Source organism: Rhineura floridana, chromosome 8 (assembly GCF_030035675.1).
Source record: "Rhineura floridana isolate rRhiFlo1 chromosome 8, rRhiFlo1.hap2, whole genome shotgun sequence".
NCBI classification, from domain to species: domain Eukaryota; kingdom Metazoa; phylum Chordata; class Lepidosauria; order Squamata; family Rhineuridae; genus Rhineura; species Rhineura floridana.
The window spans coordinates 47882532-47895108 of NC_084487.1; the positions used below are offsets into that span (position 1 = coordinate 47882532).

Consider the following 12577-nt stretch of genomic DNA (forward strand, 5'->3'; position numbering starts at 1 on the left):
TATTTGACAGTGCATTATCTTCAAGCAGCCTTTTCTAGTCTGGGGATCTCTAGGTATTTTGGGTTTCAACTCCCCTCTGCCCCAGTCAGCATGGCCAATGGTCAGGAATGATGGATAGTGCAACAACATCTGGAGGGCACCAGTTGGGGAAAGCTGTTCTAAAGCCTTCATGCTTCCCCCCAGAATATAGAAGGGCATGAGTTGGAACAAGGATCCTCTCCCCACAGTTCTGGAAACAGCACCTGTATCTTCTGATTCTTTATTTTCTTATGACAGTCTTTAACAAGACTGATACCTGGGAAGCCACATGCAAGCTATTTCAATAGCAATAGCTCAGCTCCCAGGGGGCTATATTCAACGTGCTCCTTTTGAGGTCCTATGTGTGAGCCCTTCCACAAGTTTCAATCAAAACGGGATCAAATTCACATTGAATGGCAGGCAGCAGGCAGTAAAACTGGAGGTGTATTAGATCAGGGCTGATTATTACTTTGTTCCATAGAGTTGGGAAAGGGAAATAGAGACTTCCCTAACTAAACTGTAGAAAATAATTAAACAGTCTTTTTAAAAAAGTTACTATTCTGCATCTGGTCCAAAGGGCAGCAGCAAACAAAATCCAGGGGCTGCTGCAAATACATACAACAGATATGATTTGATCAAAGTCTAGACTGAGGCAATATACATCCCGAATTCAACTAACCCAAATAGCAACTAACCCAGCCTTTGGAGAGCAATTTTCATCCACAGGTTGCAAAATGTTTTACAAAGGAAAATAATCCTGTTTCTGATGCAGTCCTCAATATTTTTGGCACCTGAGATGGAAGAGCTAAACAGTGTCCAGAAGACGGCAAAAATATAAGAGTTTAATAAATTACAATTTGCTGCCCTGTAAAGATGTCCCCCAAATCTGATGCTTGAAGCAAGCCACCTCACTTTGGAATTCTGGCAAAACAAAATGAGCACCTTTATATAAAAAAATTAATCAGGCAGCCTTCTTGCTTAGAGCAAAAGTGTCTTGCTCATGGTTTTGCTCAGAACTTCCATATGGGAGAGATGGTAAAATGCCGACCACAGCTCCTTTCTGCAGCCCATAATTTACTTTGAAAAACAGTGGGTAGGAACCCCTGACTCCCTCAGACTCTGCTGTTGTTGCCGTGTTGCTGCTACCAGTAGGACACATGTCTGAAATTCTCACTTGCACAGTGAACCACCGCTGGTTGAGGCAAGAGCAGGCAGAGCAGAATGTTGAACCAGGACTGGGGTGACCCGGGTTAGAATGCTCTTTTTACTGTGAAGCTCACCTAGTGACCTTGGGCCAATCATTCCCTCTCAATCTCACAGGGTTGTTGTGAGGGTTAAATGGGGGAGAAGAATAATGTATGTTGCCATGAGTTCCTGGGGGAAAAGGTGGGATATAAATGTAATAAACAAACCCTGCCCCCCAATCATCCAGCAATCACTCCCACCCTACAGTTTTGCTTGAGATCCTTGGGCATGCTAGGCAATGCTACTATGTTGCCCTCTCCAAAATGTTTGACACCAAAGTTAGTACTAAACTGAGAAAACCTGAATTCTTGTATATATGAGTAGAGAAGTGCAAGAGTCCTTGCACTAAGGAACCCCTTAATTCCTGTAATTAAATGAGGATTCCCACACATCTGGAAACACTGGTCACATACACACTGTGTATTTAAAGCACTTTTATAGCACTATAACAGTCATGGCTTCTGCCAAGGAATCCTGGGAACTCTAGTTTGTTATGGGAATTGTAGCTCATGAGGGATCTCCTAACAACTCTCAGAGTCCTCAACAAATAATAGTTCCCAGGATTCTTTGTGGGAAGCCATGACAAAGTCGTGCTTTAAATGTATGGTGTTATGACCACGGAGTACAGCTGCCATGCAAAAGCTTCTAACTGTAATCTTGGACTGATTCTGGGGCAATTCACATAAGTCTGGGACTCTTGGCTATCTGTCTGCTTTTTTTAAAAAAATCTAATCTGACCAAAACTGCCCAACATCAGTCCATATAGAAAATATGTGTTCAGGGGTTGTAAGAAGAGGTCCTAATTTGACCAGTAGGCTCACATTCTGATGCCTTATAAAAGGACTGCAAACATTTATATATATCAATTGTAGCAGCAGCACTAGTGAATTGAATTGCACAAATTGATTCTGTTTCAAGGAGAAGCCACTTTCTTAAAGTCGAAACGCGTCTGGCTCCTTTGTTATTTTTATCTATTTTTGATGTGCTTATTAGGCACCTTTGTTGTAATCCAGTTTTCTTGGTGTGCATTTTATTGGTATTTTTACTGTTTTTATTCATTTCTGATGTGGAATTTTTTTGCTTAGTGTTCATGTTCTGTATATTTTGTTGTTATTACTTCCTATTATTGTTTTTGTATGTTTCTACCAAGTTTTTATTATATTTTATTCACTAACAACCATTTATGGCATACCCATCTATTAAAAAATGCCTAAGTATTTCACTTTGGGCATGTTGGTATATTCTGTCCTTCATTAGACATTTTTTCTTACTTCAGTATTTATTTGTATATTGTTTCTAGTGTGTTCATACCTTGATTTTTTATTTTTTCTTGCCAAAATAGTGCTGAACAGGGACATTTTCGGGGCAGCCATTTTTGGGGCCACCCAGCTCAGTTTATACGTTTTAATATTAAGCAACAGGTGATTCACAATTAGTGTATATTTAGATGTATTATTTATGCATATTATGAGCAAATGTCAGGGCAATCCTAAGTAGAAACTGTGGTTCTCAGGACTGGGCTGTTGAGGATGCAGCAGCAAATGGTTTTGTTAAAAGGAAAAGAAGAAAAAGTAGCAAGAGGGCTGGCTGTGTGAACTTCTCAGGTTTTGTCAGATAGCTGGAGTGGTGGGGTTTTTTTTGTTTTTGTTTTTGGCTAGCTAGCAACAGCTCCATAAAAGCTTGAAAAAGACAACAGAAGCCTCAGGGGATGCTCTGTCAGCACAAAAATCACAAACAGTGAAATATTAAAAGAGAAACGTCCAGCTGAGGAGAGCTCAGTTTGTCTCTTACATCCTTAATTCCAAGCCTGCTGATTTCTCCCTTGACTAGAGAAAGATGCAGGTCATCACACTGGAGCCAAGCAGAACTACTGAACAGTCATCTATGGAAGCACAGTTGTATGCTCAGTGGAAATGGCACTTGAAAATGGTGACTGCTGGTTTGGGGTATATCTTCTTGACACTGTCAAAGATAAATAAAAGTCAAATGGATCTGTGAAAAGGATGCTGAATCCCCCCCCACACACATACACCTCCAATAACTATGAAAAATGAGAGATCTAATCCTATTTCTGCCGAAGATTTTCTGCAAGGCCATGGGTGGTGGTGGTAGTAATTCATTCATTCATTCATTCATTGGCGATCACTCGTGGCCAAGTAAGATTGTCTTCCAGGGTAAGGTCTTTAACAGTGGGTCCATAAGTGACTGTGGAGGCCAATTCTGGATCCACATAGCCTCCCACAGTGAGGACATAGGTTTCCAGATAGAAGATGTAGTAATAAGCTCGGAGCCTATGATGGGCTACTGGGCATTGTTGGTGGTGCTGCCACCATGGGCTGACCAGTTACTGTTGACCCATGTGGTGGTGACTCCCTGTTTGTGGATTGTCCTCCCCAAACAGGTGAGTCTCAGGAGGAATTTGAAAACATCCCGGTTTACCCAGGCATTTGATGACTGAAGGAGACTGCTGCTGCCAACCTGGAAATCACTAGATGAAAGAATGTTTTTAACAATAATTATGGGTTTTTTTTAAACAAAGATTTTAACTGTAATTGTGTTTTTTAATGTCTTTAGCTGATTTTAGAATGCTTTTCTTTTTCATTGTTAAACTGTTTTGTTGATGTGTTTGCCACCCTGCGCTCCTTTGGGAGGAAAGGTGGGACATAAATTCAATAAATAATAATAATAATAGTGGGGATCACTGTCAACTCTATCATGTAATACTTTTAAGGTGATCAAGTGCTTCACGTATGTTATATTGTAATCCTTACAGTTATCTGTACAGTAAGTTTGTGTCCTCAGATTTCATATGCAGTTCCACGTTTGATGTCATCTATTAGGACTCGTCCATCAGAGTGGACCCCATTGGGCTTACGTGGTGGTGGGTGGCAGCAGCAGGAGTATTCTGAGGAGTGCCAGGTGGCTTGGACTCACTATTAAAATTTCTTGGAGTGCCTCAGAGTTATGATATACTGTGGGAAAGGAAAATAACAGGTGGCACCCAGAGCCTGCTGCCTGTCAGGTATGCGTTTGTGAAGAGCCCAACAGGTGTCAATGCAGAGGAGTGCTGTGCCAGGACCCCAGCAGCTGTCTGAGGATGTATGGCACAGGGCCTAAGATGGAGTACTGACGCTGTAACTTGTTTAAGACGACATGGCATGCTCATGGCAGAGATGAGATTTAAACCAGGGGCTTCGTGATTTGTAGAACAGTCTCTTAGGCACCATGCTGTGCTGAGGTGTTTCTGAAGGGCTTTCTCACCACAAGAGCTTGGCGCCAATACAAAGGAATAGAGGCTGCTGGTTGTGTAACATATTTGGTCATTGCAGTTGGTACAGGGTGTTCTGAGTGGGTAGGACCAATTTCTTAAAACTGTGTGACTGTCTCTGTGCTGGAAGGATCCCAAAGCATTTTATTCTCATTAGAGCAAAAAGATGTCAGTTTCCTTCAGTCCCTTAAAAAGGGGCTTTTATTTTTTAACTAGCAAAATGTACCCCTTGTCTTCAGGGAGAAAGATACCAGAAACAAACTGGGGCCTGGATTAAATGGAAATGTTTGTTTCTTTGATCTTTACTACTTGGTCAGTGTTGTCAAATCAAAGTAGTATCTTTTGTCTAGATTTGCTAACAGGAGTGCACTGATATTTTGACATTTCAGTTAGAATTGCTGAAAAGTAATTGGCTGTGGATTATTGAAACCTTTTCATTTCAGCTGCTTTTTTATGACTAGGGACAGGACCATATAAGGGTTATATTAGTTTCTAAAGGATTTTCTGTTTTCAGTATGTTGCTATCCTCTTCATGTAGCGTGCAAATCAACACTTTCAATAAATAAAGAAAGAGACTATTGTTACCATGATGTGATGGTGCTCCTTTGTATCCCCTCAGTCAGTCCACATGTAGAGTAATGTACTCAGCAGGCCTGGCACTAGGCTTTGATGGACCCTTGGCATTGTGCTGCCACTAGGTCCCTTGCCAGGTGCAGATGCCACCCTGCCAACATCAGATCCACCACTGACCACCAGATGCTGTCACCATGACCACTCACTTTCCTCCCCCAGTTAGCTGCTGCTGCCAATTACTCTCATTCACTCTCACACTGCCGCTGGATGTGCTTACCTGGAGACTGGTGCTTTTGAATGGGAGCTGACGCATCAATAGGTTTCCAGCTATCTTAGATTCCCACAATGCAGTGCCCGATATTGTGTCCAGCAGCAAGGAGGAGGAGAGTCACTGGCCATGACGACAGGGTCCAGAGGTGGCAGCAGCACCAGGTAGGGGAATTGATGGTAGGCAGGGTTGGTGACAGGCCCTCTGAAACCTAAACAACTTGAGAGCAAGTTATCTAAGGGATCACTTACACCATATACAGTATCCCTGCCTGGCAAATGAACTCCTCAGGTGGAGCTCAGATGTGGAAAGTCCTGTGAGGTACATTTAGTTTGTGCTACAAACCAGGCTTTTAGTGTTTCAGCTCCAGCCCTCTGGAATCAGTTAGAAGCTAAAATTAGCCAAGCACCTAGCATCTTGATATTTAGGTGGCCACTAAAGATGTTTTGTTTAAGAAGGCTTTACCTAAAGTGTGACCTAGTTATTTTATGGAGTATTAACTGTATAATTGTAGAAATGGTTTTGTTGTTTTTAAGAGTCTCTTTTGTATTTTTTCTCATTTTTATTTTATAGTACACTGTTTTAGTACCCTTTTGCTGTGAAGTGGTTTTTAGATCTGAAAAATAAATAAATAATGAAAGAATGAATAAACAGAAGAAGGTAAAGATTTGCTCTCTGCTATCCCAAAAGGCAAGACTAGATCTAATGCTTAAGTTACAGGAGACTAAATTTCAGTTTAACATGATGACTAACTTCTTCCTGGTAAGAGCAGTTTGACAATGGAGCCACTTACTTGGGAATGGTGGGGGGTGCTCTCTCTCGCTAGAGGTCTTCAAGCACAGGCTGGACAGCCATTGGTTGGGGATGCTCTAGCACTACATTTCTTGTGTCGAGCAGGCAGTTGGACTAGAACAGATGGCCTACAAGACCTCCTTCAACTCTATGACTCTCCTGTGATATTTCTGCTAGTTTAATGTTATTTATTTAAATTTACATCCCAACCTTCTTTCCCCAAATTACACTTCCACCTTTTCCTTAAATCTTACAATTTGGAGACTGGGCCATGCAGTTATAGGCTAAGCCAGTTCCTAAGTTACAGAAAGCTTTGTTCCTGATGCTTCACTAATGTTGTGTTGTAATGAAGCTATATAGAGCACTTGCTTAAGGCACCATATTCCAAAGGAAGCACCATTGTCGTGCCTTCATCATATCTCTCTTGTTGCTGTTTTAAATAAGCCTCAGTCTCAAGCAAAGGGTGGAGGCATCTAACCATTTGTTTCAGATGTGAAAATGTCTAAGAGTGGCACTGTGTCCATTGTACAAGCTTTACAAGAGGTCGATGTTGTCACTGTGATGCCAGGAACTGATACAAGCGTCTCTGTATACCAACTGATTTATACTAACATTTCTCCATTTAACAGTGCTGTTGGCCTAAGACGTTTAGCTGCCTGAAGCAAAGCCCAAATGCAGCTCTTGCTAGGATTCTTTAAAAAGTCTTGCTCCATCATTCTGGCATCAGTTCCTGCCTTCATCTATCTCTCCTCCTCGGTCATCACATTGATGCCTGAAGCAGATCGGTTCACTCTGCTTCATGGTAGGGCCGGCCCTATCATTGTCGTGTAGTAAACGCCATACACAATTACATGAAGATAATAACAGGGGCTTGTATGTATGAAATGGACCTTAGTTTTAACTGTTTTTCTGTTCACACTTACAAGAGTGCAGATGAAAAGAGACAAGAGCCTTTAAGGAGGAGGAGGTGGAGCTGTTTCAGTTTGCTCCTCCTCTTTCCAGGGTAAACAGAAGAAGAAGCTGACTAACTTAGCCCTTCAAGTTCCAGAGCAGAGGGCTGGCACTTTTCTTTGAAATAAACTGATTTCCCCCCCCCCTTCCGTTTGCAGGGCCAGCAGATACCAAGCCTGAAGCAGCCATGTCTGAGCTGGTGCCAGAGCCGCGACAAAAACCAGTAGTGCCAATGAAACCCATTGGTATTAATTCTAACCTGCTGGGCTACATCGGGATTGACACCATCATTGAGCAGATGCGCAAGAAGACTATGAAAACTGGATTTGACTTCAATATCATGGTTGTAGGTAGGAAAGGTTGGATCCAGGGAGCTTGGGATGGGAGATGTTGCTATGAAGCCAGTTTGAGGACTAAGCTGGGCATGAAGTTCATCATGTAGTTCATTCTTCCATGCCTGTTTAAAAATAATAATAGCCAACTTGGGTTGGGGCAATTAGATTGGAACTGTGGTGTTGAGAAGGGTATGTGAGTGTGTAGAAACTAGCCTACTGTGCAAAGGTAAAATTTACATCCATTGCACCCACTTTTGCTTCTGGCCCCACCCACCACTGGCAGGAGTCCCTTGGAAGGTTGCCCATAGCCCTTGGGCTGAAAGAAGTTCCCCAGTCCTGGTATAGAGGAAGGCTTTGTAAACCTTTCCCCCTCATCAAGGTCCCTGTCGGAATCAGACTCCATAGCACCTGCAATTCACAATAGAAGGAAGGCTCCCAATTGCCCTGAAACTAGAACTATTTAATGTGACTTAACAGAGACAAACATCGTCTGTGTGCAATCCACATGGCTGCCTTGCCACATTCACCACAAGGGTGTCCCAGGGGAAAACATGAAAAAATGGAAATGGACTGCCTTCAAGTCGATCCCGACTTATGACTACCCTATGAATAGGGTGTTCATGGTAAGCAGTATTCAGAGGGGGCTTACCATTGCCTCCCTCTGAGGCTAGTCCTCCCCAGCTGGCTAGGGCCTGCTCAGCTTGCCACAGCTGCACAAGCCAGCCCCTTCCTTGTCCGCAACTGCCAGCTGGGGGACAACTGGGCTCCTTGGCACTATGCAACCTGCCCACGACTGCACAGGTGGCAGGGCACATAACCCCTGAGCCACTCACTGTGGGGGGTGATCTTTAGCTGGCCCTTGACACCCAGGAGACATGAGTGGGGATTTGAACTCATAGACTCTGGACTCCCAGGCAGGCTCTCCTCCCCACTGTGGTATACCAGCTGTGGGGGAAAAACATAATTTATTTGGGAATGACTGCTTGTGCTCCTGTTTCTCTGCTGATAACCTAGCTGGGAAGCCATCATACTCATGAGCCCTTCCTCTTAACCCAGCCAACCCTTCTCACCTTCCTGCAATCAAGCTATAAATAGTTCTTTTGACTGGCATGAAAAGACTGTGGCAGGTCCTGTACTCTTTTTTTCCAGGCCAAAGTGGATTGGGGAAATCAACACTTGTGAACACCTTGTTCAAATCCCAAGTAAGTCGCAAGTCTTCAGGCTGGAACCGTGAGGAGAAGATCCCTAAGACAGTGGAAATCAAGGCTATTGGGCATGGTAAGAGCCCGGGCAGTGATTCCCAAAGTTTACAGTTGGAACTTTCTTGTCCTTTGAATAGGAGAAAGATAACCTGTGGTGCATAATGTTAGGCTCTTGAACCACTTTTCCTAGAGTCCATGAAAGACACTGAGGTCAATACAGCAAGAAGTTAGGAGGAAGTGATGGAAAGAGAGATGCACACCTTGCCTTCATCTGGCACTTGGGGTTACTTTTCCCTGGGTGTTTCTCAGTGGCTGGAGGCCAAAGGAGTTTGCCACACTCTCCCTCGTCTCCAGGGCAGTGGGGCACATGGCAATCCATGGTTCACTCCCTCTTGCCCTCTTCCCTTGTGGGAAAGTCAAATAACCCACTTTACTTTATAGATGTAGAGGAATGGGGCAGTGTTGGGAGGAATGTTAGCATATAGAGAGACACAGACTGGACTGGCTGGTTTTGGCAGTAGAATTTTTTATGGAGGAGACAAAAATATAGGTTTGCCAAACCTGGGGAACACAGGGAGCAAGGGGCAAAGGACTTAGCAGTTTGAGAATAAAAGCAAATGCTACGGAGGCATCCAGTATATCAGCTTGGAGAGATGCTGGGGCAGCATTTTGATTGTAAAAGAGAGACCCTGGCCTCCCCTCTCTCCACATCTGGAACACTAGAAGGTAACTGTTGTATCTATAAACTAGGAATCAAGGATAAAATAAGCTCCTCACATATTAGTCACATCAAAGGAGCTGTATGCATGAAAGGGACTATGGAGCCATGCTGCTGGCCCAGCCTCTGACATCCATGCATTCAGCATGGACATCTGCCTCAGGGAAGCCTACTCCTAGACCCCAGGCATGCAGAGTCCTTAATCCTGCGGAAGCTTACAGGCACAGAGATCTCTTTTTAAAAATAAAATTGTATTGTTTTAGTATCAAACAAAGAAAAATAGGCAAAGACATCTACTGTTGGTAAGAGGTGTCACACATAAGCAGGCCTCCACGTGGATGTAAATGTATGTTACTTTCTGGTTTGTCATCCATTGAGGGTCATTGCAAAGGGCCCATGCTCTGTCCACCAAGGGCATGTAAAGTCCTGGACAAGGATCATTATATTTTCAAGGGCCACAGGGGATTTATAGTCCAAATTAGGCCTCTCATTTCCCCACTCAGTGCTCTGTAAGGGCCTTCATGCCATCATTTCTATAAAAGTACAGTATTTCGTTTTGAATGAAGATAACAGTAACATTTCCCCCCAGTTATTGAAGAAGGTGGTGTCAAAATGAAGCTGACAGTTATTGACACCCCTGGATTTGGTGACCAGATCAACAATGAAAACTGGTGAGTGCTTTGTCCCTTCTCAGTTTCATCCCTTTCTCTTTCTCCTGAGTGGCTTAGCTAGATGAAGGATGGATGGCTTAGGATAGGCAGAATTTTCTTGCTTTGAGATGGACTCGAGTCCAACATGTGCCCCACAAGCCCCAGTTAGTCAGCACTATAGGGTGGGTGTTGTTATGAAATTTATCAGTCAAGCACCAGCTTTTGGTCACATGTAAATATTGAGGGGTTATATTGCTCAGCAATTTCTGTAGATGAAATCAGGACCCACTAGTGAGATCACAGGAACCTTGAGTGTGGACCAAAGTGGGGAGGAATAGAAAAAGCACCTATATTCCAAGACAAAGTTATACTGAAGGAAGCTCTTCAAGGTTTGGGACTAATGGCATTGTTATGTAGACTTGATTGTGAAGGTATGTCTGCCTCTTTTCTTCCCCTTTTCTCCCTGTCCATCTTAGCTGGGAGCCCATCGAGAAATATATCAATGAGCAGTACGAGAAATTCTTGAAGGAGGAGGTGAATATTGCAAGAAAGAAACGAATCCCAGACACAAGAGTTCACTGTTGCCTCTACTTTATTTCTCCCACAGGTCACTCGTATGTATCTCTCACTAATTCTGATGCATGTCCATAAGATCGGGGTGTGGTGTGGGAGATGGCACTAATGGGCTGAGCAAAACAATGATCTGCACTAGGCACCCATGTATAGTCTGCACAAATCTTCCCCAATAAGCTGCACAGTTGACCAAGGTAATGACGAGGTCACTATGGAGTGGCACAGTCCACACGATAACTGGCATTTCTTCCACTTTTGTGCCACAGCAAAAGTATGCTTTGCCAGATGACCCTCTGAATGAGGAGTTCCAGAAAAGCATTCCAACTACTGTTGGTCTATTCCTGCCCACTTTCATAATTGGCAGGAAACTCCTATGGCAGCATATTCTTAGGTCTGGATCACACATGATATTTTCTGAACGTGGGTGTATACTGTTATAGGGGCAAAATCGTATTGTTATGGTTATGTGTGAAGATCACACATAAGGGTCTGTTTTGCCAGTTGTACACTTGTTGGGAAGATGCTATATTCCATGGTCATGGTTTTTCAGCAAGTGTCTGCTTGGAATTTCCCCCCTCTTTCTTGTTTCAATTTTCTTATATTATGCAGTTGTGGCATTTAAAAGTCCTCTTTTCTCTTCATCTTTCAAGTCAGCTGCAAGTGCCCAATGGCTGTTTAATACTATGACTATGGAGGATATTAATAGGAAGAAATTTACAGCTACAGATGAGAAAGGAACAGAGTTAAAAGAGAGGGGGATCATTTTGTGAAGTTTAGGAGCAGGACAATATGCTTCATTGAAGATATGGTGGTTTATTTTTCCTGGGCTGTAGCTTGAGACCATTGGATATGGAATTCATGAAACACTTGAGCAAAGTAGTCAACATCATCCCAGTTATTGCCAAGGCAGACACCATGACTCTGGAGGAGAAAATTGAGTTCAAACAGAGGGTAAGTATCTCCTTGCCTGGGAAACATCCAGTAAAAAACACAAATGCACACATCTTGCAGTGTTGAGCCAGAAATGCTCTTTGCTTACATAGCTTTTCATTTTGAAATGTTTTTCTACCCAGGTCCGCAAGGAACTAGAAATCAATGGAATTGAGTTTTATCCCCAGAAAGAGTTTGATGAGGACCTTGAAGATAAGACAGAAAATGACAAAATCAGGGTAGGATGCTTATGATGATGGTTATTGAGCACATTATCTGCTTGGAGATTCTGGGATCACTGCTGTTTAATGGCTACTTGTTTGTCTTCATCTTGTTTGATCTGAGCTGGATGTAGCTGGCTAATGGTTATAGCCACTGAGAGAGCATAACCCATAGATTCTTCTGAACTTAACTGTAAATATTTATTTTTTGGTAGTTCCTGAGGTGAAAATGAGATCACTTTTATCTTTTGGTAGATGAATCAATGGGGAATTTCTGTGCTCACACACATTTGTATTATATAAATTTAGTGGGGAAATTTGTCTTTCTTCAGAGTTTTACATATGATCTATTTATTGCTTATAGGTTTATATATATATATATATATATATATATATATATATATATATATAAATAACCTTTCCACTCAGAAAGTGTTCAAGGGGGCTATTAAATGTTAAATATGAACAGTACCTGTATGGGTCTCTGTTATGCTACATTGATTCAAGGTTACATTTAGTATGAATACTGCTGGTTGTGGAGGACAATCCTATGCATGCCTATTCAGAAGGAAATCTGCAGCCTGTCTCAGGTTCAGCTGGCAGGTTCGCCCACATTAAACTAGTAGTGCAGTTGTGGGAAACCTCCAGCCCACAGGCCTAAATCAGCCTACCAAGCACCTATAAATGGTCTTCAAGGCAATTTCTAGCAAACTCCACCCACCTGCTAATCATGTGACACCATTTAACACCGTCAATAATGTTGATCTGCCCCACTGGTTTTTACATTTTCTGTGGCTTTCCAAGGGTTAATCTTAACATTTTACATAATCTGT

At 42.7% G+C, this 12577-nt stretch overlaps 1 protein-coding gene across 7 annotated transcripts in view; it reads left to right on the top strand.

Annotated features, from left to right (window-relative positions):
- SEPTIN3 (septin 3) overlaps nt 1-12577 on the top strand; it is a 34506-nt gene that overhangs the window by 12699 nt on the left and 9230 nt on the right. For all 7 annotated transcript variants that reach the window (XM_061639310.1, XM_061639309.1, XM_061639311.1 and 4 more), the window contains 6 exons: nt 7274-7465; nt 8600-8728; nt 9960-10041; nt 10497-10634; nt 11427-11544; nt 11667-11762. In XM_061639310.1, the coding sequence (XP_061495294.1) occupies nt 7274-7465; nt 8600-8728; nt 9960-10041; nt 10497-10634; nt 11427-11544; nt 11667-11762 (755 nt within the window). The remainder of the gene's footprint in view (nt 1-7273; nt 7466-8599; nt 8729-9959; nt 10042-10496; nt 10635-11426; nt 11545-11666; nt 11763-12577) is intronic.